The following is a 19801-nucleotide window of genomic DNA, read 5'->3' as shown; positions in this document are numbered from 1 at the left end:
TTTTGAAATTTACCTACCGTAAGTCCCAGGGACCTTGGTCAAAGGTAATAGAATCTGAAAGGTCAGTTCTAAACTACAAGGCTGCCTACTTAGACTTTATGAGAAGGAAAAATTATTTATTTAATCAACAACCAGAACAATGGAGAAAATTCAACGTTATCCAACAAAAATGTAGCGTATTCAACTAACAGGTTATAAAAACCAACAAGAAAATCAATTCAAAATCATATAAAATTCTAATGACATAGCACATGACATAACTCACCCAGGGTATAATACTTATTCTTCATTACCCCAAATCTAATCCTGCAGTAATTTATAAGTGTTTATTAAATATTACTGACAAAAATGAGAGGCTTTAAAATAATACTGATCTTAAATTTTACTTATTAGATTTTTCTGCCACCACAATCATACAGCTCAGTATTTATCAAAATAAACAGAATATATTTATAATATAAGCAGTTTGAATTTTTTTTCACCCTCTAAAAGATCTAGTTTGAAAATAAATAGTTGCTGTAAAGGAACACAGAGATCAGCTTGGAGAAAACACATGACAGTAAAACATGAGCCCACCCCGGGAAAACAGGAAAACATGAGCAAAACGTGAACCAAGTGGACACTTACTTAAGATGGACTTCAGTGCACTGACGTTGGGGAGCAAAGCAAGCAATGGCCCAGACCTTTATTTCAATTCCAGTATGAAACTGTTTGTTCCTCATATCCCAAACCCCTTGTACTGGGGTAGCAATTGCTTTGTTCTAGAGACAGAGAAAAAATGTTGAATGATTTCCCAGAGCAAAAACCAGAGCGAAGCTCTACAGTGCAGTAATTTCAAAATACTTCCATATTTTGATATCAAACACCTACATGTTAAGGAAAAACAAAGCCACTCACAGCAAGGGTGTCCTCAGGGGATCCCCGCACCCACACGTCATATTATCAAAGCTCTCCTTGGTCAGAAATACAATGAATTGCAGATTGAAGAAGAAACCACACCTTCGTGCAAAAAGCACATGGTGGAAAGTTAGAACAGGCTGCTAGAGTGTGCAACCGTATCTCTTGAACTCTTCTGCCTGTGCCCAACGCGCTGCATGTTCATTTCAGTTGCTCAGGTCCCACCAGAACATTCCCAAGAGAAAGGCAGGTTCCCCTTATTAGTGCTTCTCCACTGGGAGGTAATTCCTGGGTGTGAGAACTGCACACCTGTACACAAAGCATTTGCCCCAGAACAACTGCAAACCACCAAACTGGATACTACATAGCCCATCTGAAATTACAGGAAACTCATACCAACTCTTATTCTAGGCCATGACCAGCAAGGAAAATGAGAAAATGCACCACTGATCCCATAGGACCACTGCTGACATACCCGGCCTCCATAGAGAATTGAAGGTGGCTGTAACACTCTCCCCGTTACATCTGTCATTTCATCTTTGACCATAATTCCAAATTCACGAACGAAAGGGTCAGTATTAAAACTTGCACTTCGCATCTAGGAGGGAAAGAATTATATTGATACAAATCTTTCATAAAAACACGCACCTAAATAATAGATGGGTTTATAGTTGTTTTAGTTGCAATGGAAAATCAACTCTGAATCAAATTAAAAGTCTCTGTAAATTTCTAAGCTTATGCATCATAGAAGCTTATGCATCGTAAGATAGCTTATGCATCGTAAAACAACACTGTCTGGTTTTCCTCTAGTCCAGTGTTGTCCAAACTTGGCCACTTTAAGATGAGTGGACTTCAACTCCCAGAATTCCCCAGCCAGCTGGCTGGGGGATTCTGGGAGTTGAAGTCCACTCATCTTAAAGTGGCCAAGTTTGGACAACACTGCTCTAGTCTTTCTCTCAAATCTTCAGCCTCTCCAATGCCATGATTTCCTTTCCTACTCCTGGCTAAAATGTTTTCTTTAAAAAACTGACCACTGGAGTGCAACTACGGGAACACATTTTGTGAAGTCTCTTCAGACATGAAACATACACCTGTGCCTGTATGTGTCCTTCCTACTGTTCCAGTAAGAGAGAAGAGAGTCACTGTAGGGAGTATAGAGGATGGCCTTGAGGGACAGAGGGAATATCCACTTCCAAGGCAACAAACAGATAAACAAGAGTTGAGCCCAGGCCAAGAAAGTAGTTTACAAAAACACCTCAGACAGCCCCTCCCTGCTTAATTCTCATGAGGATTAAAAGGGAGGAAGGGAAGAACATTCAGCCTTGCAAGAGTCTGTTCCTACAGCTGTTCTAATAAAAGTAGGTTTAGGTCTACACAGTGTCTGCTTCTAGTCTGGTCTACCTTATAGGGTTAACACTCACCAATTTGCTGATCTCTTCTTGACGATCTGGGGCTGATCTCGCTGTTGCTCTAATCATAGTAGAAGTTTGATTGTCTGTCAGCTTCTTAATACATCTCTGTCCTGCAACTATATTGCATACCTGAAACAACACAGCTGAAACTTTACTGTCAAAGTATTTGTAAAAATGATAATGCGCTGTTTCTTGGGCTGTCCGTATAATCTCATCTAAAGGGCTGATCAGATACTATGTGGCTTCAACAATGCTAGCCACTATGTTACTTGAAAGCTTCTCCAGGATATTAAAAAAATCTGGTTTTCCCCATAGTGTCCAAAGCATGCAATTTTTTTTTTAAAAGACACGCAGCCAGTAATTGCTGTCACATCTTCTGGTTTTGCTTCAGTAAGAACAGAGAAATCCTCCATTAAAGAACTTCAGAAACACATGGTGACTTTTCACTGACCATGTTTTATAAGCACTTCTACCATTCTGCTATTTCCCCTTAAGACAGGAAAATATGGCAGCCTGGTAGTGAAAAACAATGCCAAATCGTGACAAAACCATCTCCTAGAATCGAAATAATGAAAAATAGACAAGGAAAAATGCTTCCTTAGCAACAAGATTACCTCTAGGGGAAGGTATGTGTGTTTCTGCTCCTGTCCAACTTGTAAACATGGAAGATGAGGATAACGTAATACTAATTTGTGCCTGTCCTTAAAATATTGAGCTACGGTGCATTCAACAGTCTGACCGCTCTCCTGCTGAAGGGGAAATCTGCAGAATATCAAGGTTAAGGGGAGAAAAACACAATTTAGTATTTGTATAAATCACCCCATGTAATATAGTTTAGAGATTGTCCTGTCTGCCCTCAAAAACCCAATCATTTTGCTAATTGCTTGTTAATGATGGCACAGTAGTTCCCAGTTAAAATCCAGCAAACCTTTGAAGGCTTATTCCTAAGTAATTCAAAACATCCTGTTCTGGATCTACAGATTTTCAATCCCTACTTATGGGTCAGTGGCCACATTTCATGCAATAGCTAATCTGGAGACCACAACCAGGATTAATGCATCCAGTCTACTCAAAATATATCTCAATTTCATACTCAGCTTCTAAAAGCAGTTTTTACAGAGCATTTCAATCAAATGAACAAGACCCAAGGGGTCAAATTTAAAACTTCAGAAAGGGACCCCTATCTCCCTACGAAAGTGTCTTTTTCCTTTGATCAGAATTTTTTAAACTGGGACATATAATAAACTCATATGATATATTTACTTTTTTTTTTGTCTGATCATTTAGGAGAAGTAGGATCCCAGTCAATGAATATGGATGTAGAATGTATAATGATTATTTTTAGATAATTGCAAAGATAAACAAAATGCCAATATTACGTTTGGTGACTTGCTGGCCTTCTGGTAACGTTGCATACTCGGTATTTTCTTTTCATTTGCCCACAATGAGTAATTTCCACCTTAAGACCTAGTAATACAGCAATATGAATCATTATTCTCCCTCTTGAGGAGCCCAGATTCTGAAAATTCACAATAGTATGCAGTCATTTTACACAACATTCCAAATCAATTGTCAGTTCTTTCAAAATTTAAAATCTAGCATAACACTGAAGATTAGTCATCTGCCTTATATCATTTTTAAGAAAATCTGGAACCATGCACACTGAAATAAGAAAATGTTACTTTAAAAACTCCTTCCTGCACAATTAAGAAGTATAACAGATGAAACACTTATTAAGATGATTTTTAAAAGGAGGCTGACCCATGTTTGACAGATTATGCGCACTCAACATCAAGAAAAAAATTTGCATAGTCTCATGTCAGACTCTTTTTCCTGTCTTACCTTTAATTTCTTTGGTAAACTTAACCCTTTGGGAATCTGTCAGAGGTTTCTGTTGTTCTTCAATACTTTTGAAATCAAGAACTTCACATACAAATTCAATTACTGGCTGTGCCTTATAAAATGCTGTCGCAGAGACTAAAAATACAAAGAAAAATACAAGTGAATAACACAGAAGTGGCTTTTATAGACCCTTGGATATCCTTCAGGTGATTAAAACAAGATAACACAAAAATTGATAAATAACTTGAAACATACCATCAATGTTCAGCATCATTTTCCACAGTGAAGGCCTAACTGACTGATGGAATCCAAACCAAACTTCTCTGCCACCTCCCAAAGGATTAGAACATCCTTCTGATGCAGTAAAAAAGGAACGGCCCACTGGAGTATATCTGTTATTTAAAAAATATATACGTAATCACAAAAAGTTCAGGAAACATTTTTTTCCCTCCTGATTCTCAACTGTGTTGTAACACAACTCAGAACCATATTGGCCAGTATCTAGAAAAGACTATACAATCTCATCAAAATCTCATAAACATCTTCCAAACACAAACTAATGTTATCTATAACCTTAAGAGATGCCATAATTGCAGGAGGAAACACACAAGGTTATTGAAGATAGGATCATGTGTGAAAGACAGAGGTGAGAGAAAAACAGGAACCAAAATGAAGTTATTCAATGGACAAGTAGCTACCAAACATGTAAGAATTTGCAAGCCAACCTGACTGCTCCACACATATGAATTCAGAAGTTCAGATTAGAACTCAGGAGTTCCCTGTATTCATTGGAGCCAAAATCAGGTTCTTTCTCACAACAATCATTGCCAAATTTTGTCTAAATGTGTCACTTCAAGCAATAGGAGCAGAAATGTGCTTTTATAAATAAAAGTTAGGTTTTTAAGGCATTTAACTCCAACCAAAAGTTCCCTAAAGACCTAAATTGGAATTTTCCTTAACTCAGTGATGCCCCATGTTTTTGAAGCTAGTTGCACATTTGGAATTTTGAAAGTATGTTATGGGTACACTCACAAATCAGTTGCCGGGGTGGGAGCAGCCAGCCACAAATCAGCCACCCATCAGGACAAAGCATTTCAAACTCTTTCAGACCGTGGGATTTGTTAGTTTAAAATCTCTCTCTCCCCCCTCAGAACCCCAGAATAAGAGACAAGGTTTTAGTGATCGAAAATTAGCTGCATTCAAATGAACTCCCTCCCCCCAAATCCCTCACGGCACCCCATTAAGTTCCTATGGTTCCGTCGAACACAGATACCCTTCATTAGAAGGCCAACAAATGTTGGGCTGCAGCCATCTACCACTTTATTTTCTAAAACTGACTTTGCAATCAATCCAAGAAGATTTCTTGGAAAAGCAAGTTCTGCTTGAGGCTAATGCCCTCTTTTTCAACATGCTTGCTTCTCCCTCCCTCCCTCTCTGTTTTTAATTTACAGACTCTTGAACAAGAAAATTAGGGAGGACGGGGAGTTTGACAGGCAACAAGAAACACCTTCTCAGCTAATGACTGCCTCCAGACATTAGTGTAGGAACCCATATCTCACCTCATAGAGGGCAGATGCCTCATCACAACATCAAGAGCCTGAATGGTTTCAAAAGGAACACTTGGAAGACGACCAGAGAGAGCATCATGCAACGCCTGCAGACTCACAACTGACATCCACTTGATGGCCACCTTAAATATTCTGTCCTTCCCTTCTCCTGGCAAAGTGACCTCCAATTCCACCTGCAACATTTGAAAAGCAGTACGAGATGATTCTTTCCATTTAAACACGCACATTGGAAGAATGGGGGGAAAATGGAACTGACTTCTGCAAAAAAATTAAAACCTTCTTTAAAAGGTATAATAAATGTTATCTTGCTGCGATAGCACCTTTCAATGAAAAATGAAAAAGGAGCAACAGAAAGTAATATAAGGCATATCCAGGAAACTAAAAGGCACCAGACAAAAGTTTTCAGATCAGTGAAAAGCAAGTCTATCTGGAGAAAGGAATCGGAAGTAGAATGCCACAAGTGAAAAAGGGTTTCTCTTGTCTTTCATCCACCTAATTTATGACAAGGGTCACACAGTGTTGGATAATGATTTTGGATGACTTACTGTTCTTGATGGCTTCCAAACCTCTAGATGATTTCTCAGAAAGGCCTTTATACGGTTCCCCAACCTGGTGCACTCTACAAATATGCTTATCAGCAATGGCCAACCAGATGGAAGAAAATCAATTCAAGGAAGACTGCTTTACAATTAACACTTCATCCATTTTAACATATACGGTGGGACATCAGACTAATGACGTTCTTACAAACTGTCCCCATACTTGCTTATCTTGACATTGCCAATGCTCAACCCTTACAGAATCCTAGAATTGAAAGTGGCCATTTATAATGATGAGAAAAGGCTTATAAACCCTTTAGAACTAGCAGTACTGCGACCTATAATGTGATTGGAGCTTCACCTATTAATAGATAACGAGATTCCTGTTAAATAAACAGCACTGCAAACAGTGTACTGTGTCATGTCTTTATGGAACACATTGAGCTAACACTGACTGTCTTTGTTGGAAAAAGTCTGTGAAACTTTAGATTTAGAAACAGATGGCACCTTCTTTAGCAGCGGTGACTTCACCTGAACATTTCTTGTACCTGTTGATCAACTGATCTGGAAGTAACATGGCCCGTTCCTCTTTATGGAATTGCTATCATTGATATTTTGGGGCTGTGTTACCTAAACATCTCATGTCAGGTCATGCCCCAACATTTTAATTGGATTAAGGTCAAGGCTCACAGAATTCCTCCTGCTTAGCCATTCTGTTGTAGATCTACTCGTCTATTTAGCACTGTTGTTGTGCTCTCTGACTGCATTCCTTTAAGCGTCAGTTAATGAACAAATACCCCTGATATTCTCTTGTAGAATTTGCTGGTATAATCCAGAATCATTTGTTTCCTCAGTGACTGGATTGGATTCTGCATGGATTCTGAGATGACACCAGTGCCAAACCATGCCACTTCCAGATCATACTTCATGGTTGGGGTGAGGTTCTTTTGTTGAAAACCAGTTTCATTTTGTGCAAACATAAACATTTCTCATCAGTGCCCCAAGTTCCTCTTTTGCCTCCACAGAACACCATTTCAGCAGGCTGTTGGATCATCCAGGTGATATTTGGCAAGGAAAAATGGGTGGCAATATCTTTCTGGAGAATCGTGAGGGTTCTCCTTGGTATCTCACCATATCAAGAGCACAGCACTTTTTTTCATGGTGAATTCATGAACACCCGTATCAGACAATGCAAGGGTGGCCTACAGATCTTTCCGTTACCCTGGGGATTTCTAGTATACATGCCTTGATCTTGGAGTGATTTCTATTTGACAATCACTCCTGAGAAGAGCAACAAAGGGGTTGTATTATCTGCCTAACCATGGACTGATGGAGGACAAAGTCTTTAACAATGGTTTGCAGCCCATTCCAGCCTCATGAGCATCAACAATCCTTTTTCTGAGGTCCACAGAGAACACTTGTTTGGGGCATGATTCATTTCCACAAATCCATGTCGTGAAGAACAGACATCAAAGGCAGCAACAAATGTATGTGCTTTTTTTTTTTTAGTAAGGGAGGAGCCCTCCAATTCAAACCAGATTGCCATTTCATTCACTGGATCATCTGACTCATCTACTTGAGAACGGTGATCATCCTAAAGTTTCACGTTTTTTCCAACAGACAGTGAAGTTTGGCTCCAGGCATTCAATAAAGATATGATTCAGCATACTGTTTGGCAAGGGCTTTGTTTAACCAAAACCTCTTTATCTATTAATAGGGCTTAGATGAAGCTTGGATCACACAGTACGTAACACAATTCTGCAAGATTACAGATTGTTCCAAAGAGTTCATCAACTCTCTCTCACCATAGTACACAACTTACACCCTCATAGTCTCCTAGCGTGTTCATTGCCCAGTACTCCTCAGAAACTCAGCCCACACTCAACATTCTTCCCACTGCCCATCTACTCCAGAGATATACCACATGCTCACTGCACACACACACACACACAATTATTCACCTTAACAAGTAAATAATATGGAACACACATACATTTCTCCCAACCATAAAATTATATATGCAGAAGTAGAAAGAGCAGCTCAACTTAGCATTATATACTTACTTTATCTCTCCCTATTGGAAGTGGCATTGCTGTATAGAGATTTTTTCTCCCATCAAATACTGGCTTGCGATCTCCAAATATCTGCGCTTTAAAGTGCTGGACCATGTGTTCAACTATTTCTCTGGAAACAGAGAACTCTATGAACAAAGGACCTTCTGCTATCAGATAAAGTATTAAAAAATAATATCTGTCAAAATTATAGACCTGAATAAAAAAGTAAAGCAGCATTTAAATGGTTGGCTGAAATCTACTTGGTTCTTTATTAATACAAGGATATCTGGGCATTTAGAGCACTTTCTGTCTACTCTCTCGGTGTTCCGTACACAGGATGTGCTGTTCTTCTTATATTGGAAAATGGAATGTGACAGAAAGGACTGAAGGCTGGGGATAGCTTAAACACGCGTGAAGGAAACTGGATCAACTAAGGAACATGGAACATGCATGCAACATAAATCTGTGTCCTCAGCTGATTTGCTACAATGAAGAAAATCACGCCTTGTTTGCTTTACAATATGCTGAAACAATTCCAGGCTACGGTGATAGGAGACACCTCTATGCAAAGTAAAAGGATTGTGAATAATTGCTTGTTCTCTTGTTAAGTGATTTTATTATTGCATAAAACACAAAAACCAAAGAGGCCAACAGAAATATTAAGAATACTGCCTATATTTACATGAAATACTTTGCTGATAAAATTTATCATATTTCTCCAGGGTGGATTTTCTATTATGCAGTCTCAGGCCAGTACTGTGATCCCCTATCCAGTTGTGAAGAGCGAGTTTTGTTTTGCTTACCCAGAGGTTCCTAAGCACATTCAGGCAGAAAAGCCAACCACTTGCTTGTTACATCCAAGTCCATCTTGGATGGTAAATATAAATATATGGTAAAACGAGCAATCACAAGGTGAACACTGGGCCAATTTGAGTTGTAAATGCTTCTTTCAAAGAGGATTGTGTCCTATCACCTCTAAAAGACACCACTGTAAAGCAACCTTCACTGGCCTTTCCCCACCTTCCTTCTGAAAGCAAAGTCCTACAAGGAGTGGCAGTGAAATTTCAGGCTTTCTTAGATAAAGCTAATGATTGAATCCATTCCAGTCTCAGTTCAGATTTGCCTTGGCGACCTTTGCCAGGATTGTGATAGGACAAATCATCCCTGCTGATTCTGTTAAACTCTCAACAGCACTTGACAACACGGATTATAATCATCTCAAGGCATGGGATATACAAATGCTGAGGGAAAAGAAGCTTAAGGACTCCCTAAGGATACTGTCTTATCCCCAGGTCCTTTCACGTCCACTGGAGAGATCACCCAGAGGTTTAGGACTATGTCTCATCTCTGTACAGACATCAAGCTTTTTTTTTTAATTAATGGCCCAAAGACTATAGAACTTACCACATATTAGTCCTAGAATCCTCTAGTCAAGAAGGCCCTACAGATAAGGGATAATATATTCTCTTTAAGGAACAACAAAGAGAGCCAAAAATAACTCTCCTGCAAACTCCCAGCTTTATCCATTTAAATACCTCAGACATTCCCCCATGTAGGGTAGAGGACCATTAGCATGGTCACAGCTGAGAAAACCCTACATAAGGGGACAAATGTTACGAACTGCTATCTCTCTCTGGGGACTTCTGACACAGCCTCTGTCACATAATTACAACTGCATTTTAAAAGGCTGTAGCGACTGTATAAATATTAAAAGCTTCTTCCGTATCTCCAATACATCCCCACAGGTCACTGTACAATATAGGTGTTTCTGAGCATATACAAGACCCAACCTGCAAAAAGACAATTCACAGGGGCTGAAGCAGACTGTTTTTAAGATAAGAATCTGCATTTCCATATCACATTAAGCCTAGACTCCTGCCTTAACAAACCATGGTGTGAACCAGAAAAAAGAGCTTTGCATTGGGATAATGATTAAGTATGTCTTAGCAAGCTGGAACCATAAGCCTAGCATAAAGCAAGGGTTATTATTAGCTAAGAATTATGTTGTGTTTGGGATTATTTAACCACACTCCACATTTGGAGCTAATACGAAACTGTCCTTTTGTGATCTGCTCCCATAAATGAAGGAGTGTCTTTCTGCTACCAGCAGCAACTTGCTTCTTTCACAGTTTATTAAATCAGCAATCTTGGCTTAAGTATATAAAATATGGTAAAAATCTAAAATTATCGTTTTAGATAATTTATTACGAAAAGTTACACTAGCAGCAATTTCAAGGCTAATCTAAATATTCTTTGCTTGGCATGTACCTATGAGATAGACAGAGAAATGACAGAGGCAAAAGGACTCTCTTGAATTTGCCTTTGTTTAGCCAAATTAACTCCCATGCCAGTCCCAAAACTGGTTGAATTGCGGGGTGCGGGTGGGGATGAGGGTACAACTTTGGTGTCATATATACTAAAAGGTGGCCAAGGCAATACATACAACCACATTCCAGAAAACATTCAGACCTAAACTATGCTGTGGTTGACTGAAATCCAGATTCTGCCAGGACTTTATAAATCAGCAAGTTTTCTTCTTTCATTTTTTTTAATTAGTAGAATGTATATCCTACCTTCCCACTTACCATAGTGCTCAAGATAGTTAAAAAAATGCAATCTTCACCCATAAAGTGTAAAGAAAGAGAGCAGCCCCATCCTGTCCAAACAGACATGTCTATCAGTGTTGGTCCTTTGAGGTAGTCCAGACAGGAAACTAAGACCATGAGTCCTAACACTACCTTTACTGTAAGATATTGTAACAGAATCTTGTAAGTCTGAAAAGCACTCCCCCTCCCCTGCCTTTACTTTCCAGAGAACAAGGGAGGGTCCCCTCTGAGATGCTTACTCAAATTACATTTTTGCCCTGGACTCAGATTTCTCTTATCAGACCATTGTCTAGGCTGCGGCTCTTCCTCCTGTCTCTCAAGGTTATTCTCACAGCCCAATACAATCAGATACAAACCAACATTGGGCTAAGTCAAGTATCAGAATTCACAGCAGCTCATGATCAATTCCACCACTAGGGTTTTTATCTCAAAGACCCTTGGAATGAAACCCAGCAACCTACCCCTATCTTCATCTATCACTTCTCCATTCATAGGAACTCAGATGAAGGCATGTAAATCTTACCTGTTGTTATATATAGTTTCTCCAAAGTCCTTTTATACAACCAGACAAATGTGTCTGCTTCCCCCTGCCAGCAGGTGAAGACAGGAAAATAAGCAGTTGGTAACATCACCTCCCCATTTAAGAGGTTTGCTAGCAAACTACAGTACCAACTAGAAAGCAAGATCAGGAGTGACTGAAGGAGATGAAATTTGTGAGATGTGAACTGTCATACCAGCAAAACCAATTAAGTCTGAAAGTTGTATATAAAATACAGCACCAGTAACCATAGGGTAGGGGAAAAAGAAAATATTTAGGATGGTATAAGAAGATTTGGAGAAACTAATCTTATTTATAGAAGATACTTTTACATGCAAACGTAACAGAAGAATTATTACTTTAGGTTTAAAACAAAAATGCCATCACCACCAATAATCCCATGAGAAATATCTCAGCACCAAACTACATGCCTTGAAATGCACTTATTTTAAACAAAAACAAAAAAAAGGTGAAATGTATGAAACTATGGGAAATGCAAAAATGTGACATACCTGTTAACTCTTCTAGGACACTTCTCGGGCTTTATATCCAATTCATAATGGTAGATGTCCATTTTGGGAATGTCCATTTCAAAGAAATTGGCTTGCAGTTTGATTGTTCTTCCTGAAGTACCGAAATCAGGTCGAGGGGGAGGTTTAAATGCATACGCCTGCATTGGAGGTGGCAGTGATGGAGGCGTTGTAAGGACTACAAGAGAGGGAAATCACAACAAGTGATGCAAGTTCTGTCATTCTTTCCAACTAATCCTCCATCTTTAAAGAAGGAAAGGTATCTCTTGTTCTTTAAAACCGGCATCCACCTTTTGCCACGACTAACAATAGAACAGTACCAATACACTAGGCTAGATATCAAAAGAGAGGACATGTTTGATCAAAATCATCTACAGAGGCAACCATAATCACTCTGACATCACAGCAACAGCAGCAGCCACAATGCAAACCAGACTAGTTGCCCTGAAAGGAGAGACTTCAATGCTCGTCTAGGAAAAGCTACACAACGCAATAAGGAATGGAGCAGAATACGCAGCCTAACCAAAGTGATAGTCCTGAAGCAGCATTTATGTAAGTGGGATTGACACAATTTAAGTGTAGGTTATTCTTTGACGGAAAGAATAACAAATAACTCATTACTAGATGAAGCCAAACCAGGCTGCTTATTGCAAGCACTCAGAATAAAGGTACAGTTTAAATATTTTGAATACATAATACAAAAGCAAGACCCTGATGCTAAGAAAATCAAAGGCAATCAAACAAGAGGTCAATAGAAAAACAGCTGGGTGGATACTACCGCTGATCATAAGCAGGAGTTTATAAGAACTCCAAACAGCTACTAACAATCAGTCTTAATGAAATTACAGCCATCACATCACAAAGAGTTGAAAGCATCTGACCTACTGCATATATTTTTATGTCTATAGTTCCCATAGAAATGGTATTTTGTCATTAGCACGACAGATTCAATTTGTAATTACTAACCAACAAGACAAAAACCTAACTCTGAAAAGTATACGAGCGTGCCTTGTAAGAGTGTACATAATAACTTAGTTCTGAAAGCAAGAAAAGACAAGCTTTGCATCCTTCCAGAAGTTTAATGCTGAACACAAAAGACTTATCTGGCTTTCAGTGGGTTTAATGCAGTAATCCTGAAAGAGAGCAGCAACATGCAATCATCACTTGTAAATAGCCATATTTTGCCATATTACTGAACTCCCTTTACAGAGCTATACAATCTGTATATTTAGTCCTATCCAGTAGATGAGAAGCCAGGATTTCTTACAGAAATGAATGAAATTAAACAAGAGGGAGCTCTGTTTTTGTGTATCTAACAATTGTTGCCAGGTTCACTAACTCAGTCAACACAGAAGACTACTGAGGCTGGAGAGAACAAAAGTGCCCAAGGTCCTTGAGAAAGCTGAAATGCTGATATTTAATACCAATAGAATGTTGATTTAGAGATCATATGTCCTCCTATGATCTGGATACTGATCTTTGGAATTTGCAATCTAGGTCTGAATCCAAAGAGTTCCCCTACTTCTGCACCTGAAGTCCTAAAGGCCTACTTTTGCCAGATATACAAAAGGCACAAGGTGTCATTTTTGGATTATCCTCATTTGGAGTCAATTTCTCACAAAAGGGTTCTGTGAGACCAGGCTGAAGCTGCCATAACCTAAAGATGAAGCAGGCAGGTAAGCAGAGAGGACAAAAGCCAGGAAACTTATCTATGAGATCCCCTCAGGGAGGTAGATAAGAAGGAAGCAAGTTGTTAAGGAAAAAACAAAGGACCTGAACCAGAAAGAGGAAGTTGGGCCTGAGCACATGGAAACCCTCATCCCAATCCCATCAACTTGTAAATCAACCCAGCAAGGACTTTTGGGGATAAAAGGGGTCCCAAAGCCTGCCCACTTGGCAGCCTAGTTGGGAGCATGTGTGTGTGTGTGTATGAGAAAGAGCAAATGTACCTTGCAACCAGTAAAGTTTTGCTGTTACTTTAAATTCACTGGGTCTCCGTGTATTCCAAAGAACCTCTTGTGCTTCAGTGTTCGGTTGGAAGTGATTTGTGTGTATCCCCAATTATTTCCCTGCTGTTGACCAGGGCTGTGTGTCTGTCTACTCCAGCTGCACCTATCTGGAAAACCCAGGTAGAAAGCAAGGGGGGCTGACAAGATCCTCGTGCCTCAACAGGCTGTGAGTGTGTGAGTGAGTGACCGTAAGCTGAAGTGTTTAACAGTTCTCTCTTTCTCAAAGGGGCTCCTGAATCATTGTATGGTCTCTGCAAACGCCCTCCCCAGAGAACTGTGTGTGTGCAGGCTCACAGGTATCTCTTCTTCCTCCCTTCCTGCTGTGTTGTACTCATAAAGCAGTGGCTGCGAAGACTATTGTCTTGAATCCAGCAGTAGAGATCCCTTCAGTTTTGCCAGAGCAGCTGATGAAAAGGAAATTTCCTCTTTCATTATCTTGCTTATATATGTGTGCATGTGATTATGTAGGAAAGAAAGCTGGCAATACGTCCCCAACATCATGAGTTTAGTTCGACCTCTATGTGACTGCTATCAATTCTATGCTGGGAGATCCAATGGAATTCCTGGATGTTCCATTTTTTAATGATTTTTTTTAATAATATTAGTTATCATATTTCCTTTTCTCATCTCATACAATACTGAGTATGTATTACATATAGCAACTATTCACACAAATATACAAAACAAGTATCTGTTGCTGGGTTTTTGCTTTCTGCCTTGCAACCAAGCATCTCAATCCAATCCAATCCAATCCAATCTAATCTTTGGCAGGGTAAAAGCATGACTATAAGGACAACTCGAGATACTTCAGGCTACCGGGTTCGCTAATTCCCAATTTCCCACAATAGAAAACAATGTCAGTGGGACATGAAGCTAAAATAGTCTTCTCCAGCTCTTGTTTTTCAGAAACATGCTTCCTCTGATCCTGCAGATTGCCAAAAGTTCATGCTTCCAAGATCTCTTCTACTTTTAACTGGAAACTCATGATCAGTTAAATAGACTCAGGTGCCAAATAAAAGTTTAGAAATGAAGACAAACATTGAATCAACACAAGTTTAGCATGAAAATTATTTCCAGACTTAATTTGGAGGTTCCAGTTCTTTTACATAATTTTTTTCTCTTCCTTTAAGTTACTTTACTGTATTTTAGTAGAATCCATATTAGACAAAAGAGCTGGTTAATGGCTGTTGACTTGCAGCTCTTCTAGATTCTGAACCACTCTCTCCTTCAGGCCTCCCACATAGCCATTGTAGAAATACATCCTATTCTCCATGAATCTGTCAACCTTTTTTGAGACCAAGTTGGTGGCAAGTCTGGCATGCCATCACAGCAAATCCCATGAGTTAATAATGTTACTTCTATCCATCTTTACATTCCTCTTTTACCTTTCATCTCTTTATCCATGCTTTTCTTTAAGCCAAACAGTCCCAAATTTTGTGATCTCTCCTCCTCAAACAGCTGCTCCAAGTCCTCCAAATTAATTCCAAGTTAATTTGGGTACCCTTTTCTGCACTGAAATATTCAAATGATACATAGGAAGTAATACTGAATGTATTTTGTTAGTTTTGTTTACTAGGGGAGTAAGTTAAGCAAGCATGTCAAATCAGATCTTGGTTAGGCCCTGGGAAATTTTTGTATTCAGAAATTCCAGAAAGCCCATAATATTGCTTTACATAACAAGTTTTTCCCCCCAGCCTCTGACAGCCATACTATGTTCTTATTAATGACTCATTCAGAGACAATTACTAATAGTTATACCAACAAGTTATATTTGGAACTTAGGAATAGGTATATTCTCAGTTGGAAGGTATGGTCTTAGAACAACCATCACAAAAGAACTGACATGCTCACTTTCTGTTCTGTCTTTACCACCAATTTCTTAGTTGTGGAAAACTCTATCCTCTTAGTTCAACTCAGTGAAGGAACTTTAAGGAATCAAGAAAACATAACTGGAATTTTCAGATGGTTGACAAACTCCAGGCTCATAATGTACAGTACAAGAAGGGGGCCATAAAATTCTGCCCACCACTGAGCAAGCGCCCTACATTCCTACATTCTTAGTATCTGCATGAACTCTCTCTGCGCTAGGAAGTTCAGCAGAGTCAGGCCAGATTTGTAGAGCTTTGAAAATGGCTGGGAAGAAGTGCTTCAGACATCATGCAAATGCATTTCCTTTCTGCTGGTCACTGCAGAGCCTTTTTTCAAGCTTTTGAGCAAGCATTAAAAAAAATATTATTTGTAGAGCTTTGAAAATAGCTGGAAGAAGTGCTTCAGACATCATGCAAATCCATTTCCTTTCTGCTACTCACTGCAGGAGCCTTTTTTTTCAAGCTTCTGAGCAAGCATTAAAAAAAAATGATATTATTTAAAGGAATTCACTAGATTTAATGCAACTCACGTAAGGACTTTCACTGGAGACCTCTAAGGAATCCCAAAGCTGGAGGCTAGAACAGAAAGTCTAAAAACATCATGGAAGAAGTCAGTGGCAAACCACTTCTGAATACCTGCCAAGAAAACCACATGGATGTGTCCACATACACACCAAGAGTCAAGCTGGACCCAAAGGAGAATTTACTTTTTTTCTTTTAAAGAAGAAAATACTGTATTCCCAAAATCCTATCTAGATGGGAACTAGGGAATATTGAAGACCTCCTGTTGGTTTAGTTCTCTCTTTTGTGCTGAAATGGGGGAAAGGCAACTCATGTCTTCTACAGTCCCAACCCAAGGGTTTCTTCTTGCCATCTCTTCTCTAGCATGTTTCCTCAAGCGGTGAAAAAGAGGTTGGAATCGTAATTTGTTCAACTTACTGCACAATTTTTTGCAAGGCATCCAAGGCACATCCTGCTCCTGAACAACTTTCCAGCTGACCATATTTTTCCAGACTAAGCAGATCCGATTTTAATGCACATTATGTATCTTTAAGACGAGTTCATAATTTCCAGTATACTCGAAACACTCCTTATCTCGAAGAGAACATTAAATATACTTTCTCCATATTTGCCTATCAGCTCCAAGCAGAAGGGGGTTAAAACAAGCCATAGGATATTCTATAGCATTCTTAAACTTGTAAAATGTATTTTGAGACATCTCACACTTATTTGAGAGTAAGCATTCTAAAAAGCTACCTGCTATTTCCAATAATATTTATACTTTCTAAGAAATCTTATGAACATTACATTTAGAATATTTAGAATAAGCTTCAAAAACACAAGTGTATTTAATGGGTTATTGTGTGGTTACAGCCCAATTGTTCCAAATTTCCATAAAGGTTGGCTTTCATAATACCCGTTACAGTTTGGATCCTGAAATAATGGCCAATTATGTAAAAGTGAAATTAAAAAATGGCAGTTTTAGCAGCAAAATAAACAAACAGCTCTAGATTGCAATGCCTTAAAATATGCTATATTTTCCTTACTAAAAGACTGAAAATACTTGGAATATTTAGATATTTTAAAAATGAGAATACTGTTATTTCAAGAACTTGAGATCAGAGTGTATTTTCATTCTACTAAATGATTGAAAACATGAGTATCTTCTCACATTTAATCATTTTTAGTATTATCATATTTGTAGAGATACCTGTTCAGTAAACCTATATCCAAACAACAAATACTCATTCTGCTGCCCTTGAATTATAAGACACCTGTACAAAGCATCTGAAAGAGGTCCTTTGCAATATACAATTCCCCATTGCATCTGGTCAAATAAGATGTAGCTTACAAAAGCTTACTCCTTTTAGTAAAACATATTAGTTTGAAAAGGTGCTACCAGACTCCTCCTACCATAATCCCAATGAAAAGTCACTATTCTCCTAAGTCATTAAAGCGCTCATGTCTCTCACAAGGCTTGTGTGGCTACTTCAAAGGTTGTCTCCAGCTCAGACAAGAGTGATGTTGGGATTGCCAACAGAATAAGGTGAGTGTGCACAGGCCCACTTGCAGCTGAAGAAAGCTTCCAAAGGAGCTGAACATCTCACTGAAGAGGCAGCTGCTTCCTTATTTCAAAAAGAAGGACTCTCTTTGGGACACTGGGAGATACCTCCTTTGAACATTGGCCCTCGTACTGAAATCCTGTCAGCAAACAAAGTCCTCGCATCAAACAAGAAAGGAGGCCCAGTACCAAACTGTATTAGATGACATTTATATTCATTCATTGTAGGAGCCAGCCAATCCAAGGGATTCCTGATCTAATTCTGGGACTGTTCCTACTTATTAGAAGAAAAATCTACCACTGGATTGTTATCACCCCACTAAACAAGACATCAACCCACTTCAATGTAACTTCTTGACATTACACCTGGTGTGACTTTGGCCCTACAGAATCCAACCTTTGCACACTCCCACATTACTCCCTTTATCATTGACAACTGAACGAGATTCATTTCAACTTCATTATTATATGCCCCAGGTCAGTCTGATGAATTTTATGTTAATGTTACATATAACATTGCAAGGTTTTGTACCACTGCTGTCAATATCCACCCACACCAGACCTTGGGTTCCATAAAGTGCTCATATGGGTCTCTTTATGCCATCTGTACATTATTGTAAATATTACTTTACTTCTGTTGGTTTCTGAACTTTGATCAAAAAGTTCCAGAAGCCACACCAGAGACAGCCACTCTTTCAAGAGGACCACCCTGGAAAAGGGCCATGTGAAGGGCCCCCTCCTTTTAAAATCTTCTTGAATGCACACATACACACACACTAGGGAGAGTCACACTTTGTATCAGAAGCCACCCTTCAACTGATCCCTGTGAACAGTTTACAGGGTCTCTCTTTAGTGTGCCAAAACAGACCAGCTGAAGCCACACACAACAAGAGGAGTAACTTAGAAACTTAAGACTTAAATTTGAAAAATAATTTGTTACAGATACAGACACTTCCCAAAGTTTTTATGCTTCTAAACATTATAATTAGCCTATTGGTAAGGTTTCAGGGGAGCATTTCAGCCAAAGATAATTAACTTTGAGTAGGAAGTACAAATTCCGCTCAGCTTATTCTTAAAAACACTGGGTTTTAGTTTCCCTTAAATAAAGGCTTGTTGCTAGCAAATGGACAACAAATGTTTTTCCATGGTCTCCCACCCCCAAAATAAACTACCTATGAGGTTGGCTAGTATTGCTCAGATGAAATCCAAATCCAAGGCCTAAAGTCAATACATTTTTTCAGCTCCCAGGAGAAGGGAGCGGTTTTCTGACAGTGGCAGCTTCCAGTGACAGAAGGGTTTTACCCATCATCTTCAGTCACAGGGGTTGTAGAGTGACATTGAAGGAACTTATCAAAAGCTGTTTAGTACAGTCTCTGTCCTCTGCATAATGGGGCTAACAATGGCTACTATTAATTGGGTATCCAATTAATGCCTATTCAACAGATGGCTAACAACCAACTCCCAACCTGGCCATCTCTCTGCTGCTTAGCCACCAACCCAATGATCTTCAGATATAGGGAACTCCAATTCCCCTCATCCTCAACCAGGCTTTTCTTTCTTTGCTCTGGCAATTTCTCCAGGTTATATACAAACAGAGAGCATCAGAGAAGCAAAGGGGACAACTGGGTGAGCCTACTCAGAGACAGCTACCTCTTTCTGGGAAAGCTCTCGGGGCACTGAAAACATCTCCTTGTCCCTCCTGTCCAAAGTTCTCCCCACTAGGATAGGTCGCACTGATGCTTTGGTGCCCCATCTCTGAAACAAAACAAGGAAAATGAAGACTCCAGCTAGCCAGCCAACCACCAGCCCCTTCCTGATTCTTCCCATTGGAAGAAAAGTTTTACTATTAATAAATATGCATATCTATAAGTATCTG

At 39.2% G+C, this 19801-nt stretch overlaps 1 protein-coding gene across 3 annotated transcripts in view; it reads right to left on the bottom strand.

Moving 5' to 3' along the window:
- Positions 1 to 19801, bottom strand: part of AGO2 (argonaute RISC catalytic component 2) — a 54190-nt gene that overhangs the window by 24508 nt on the left and 9881 nt on the right. For 2 of the 3 annotated variants that reach the window (XM_088148926.1, XM_088148928.1), the window contains exons 2-11: positions 11969 to 12164; positions 8322 to 8442; positions 5711 to 5895; positions 4407 to 4543; positions 4152 to 4286; positions 3689 to 3776; positions 2924 to 3071; positions 2319 to 2438; positions 1373 to 1495; positions 628 to 761 (exon numbers count right to left, since the gene is read on the bottom strand). In XM_088148926.1, the coding sequence (XP_088005052.1) occupies positions 628 to 761; positions 1373 to 1495; positions 2319 to 2438; positions 2924 to 3071; positions 3689 to 3776; positions 4152 to 4286; positions 4407 to 4543; positions 5711 to 5895; positions 8322 to 8442; positions 11969 to 12164 (1387 nt within the window). The remainder of the gene's footprint in view (positions 1 to 627; positions 762 to 1372; positions 1496 to 2318; positions 2439 to 2923; positions 3072 to 3688; positions 3777 to 4151; positions 4287 to 4406; positions 4544 to 5710; positions 5896 to 8321; positions 8443 to 11968; positions 12165 to 19801) is intronic. The other variant, XM_088148927.1, reaches the window with a different exon arrangement.

The sequence above is a fragment of the Python bivittatus genome, unplaced genomic scaffold (assembly GCF_059951505.1).
Source record: "Python bivittatus isolate LINGU-HERP-01145 unplaced genomic scaffold, Pbiv_v1 ctg000590_np1212, whole genome shotgun sequence".
NCBI classification, from domain to species: domain Eukaryota; kingdom Metazoa; phylum Chordata; class Lepidosauria; order Squamata; family Pythonidae; genus Python; species Python bivittatus.
The sequence above is the reverse complement of the archived record's forward strand: the minus strand, read 5'-3'. Positions and strand labels throughout refer to the sequence as shown.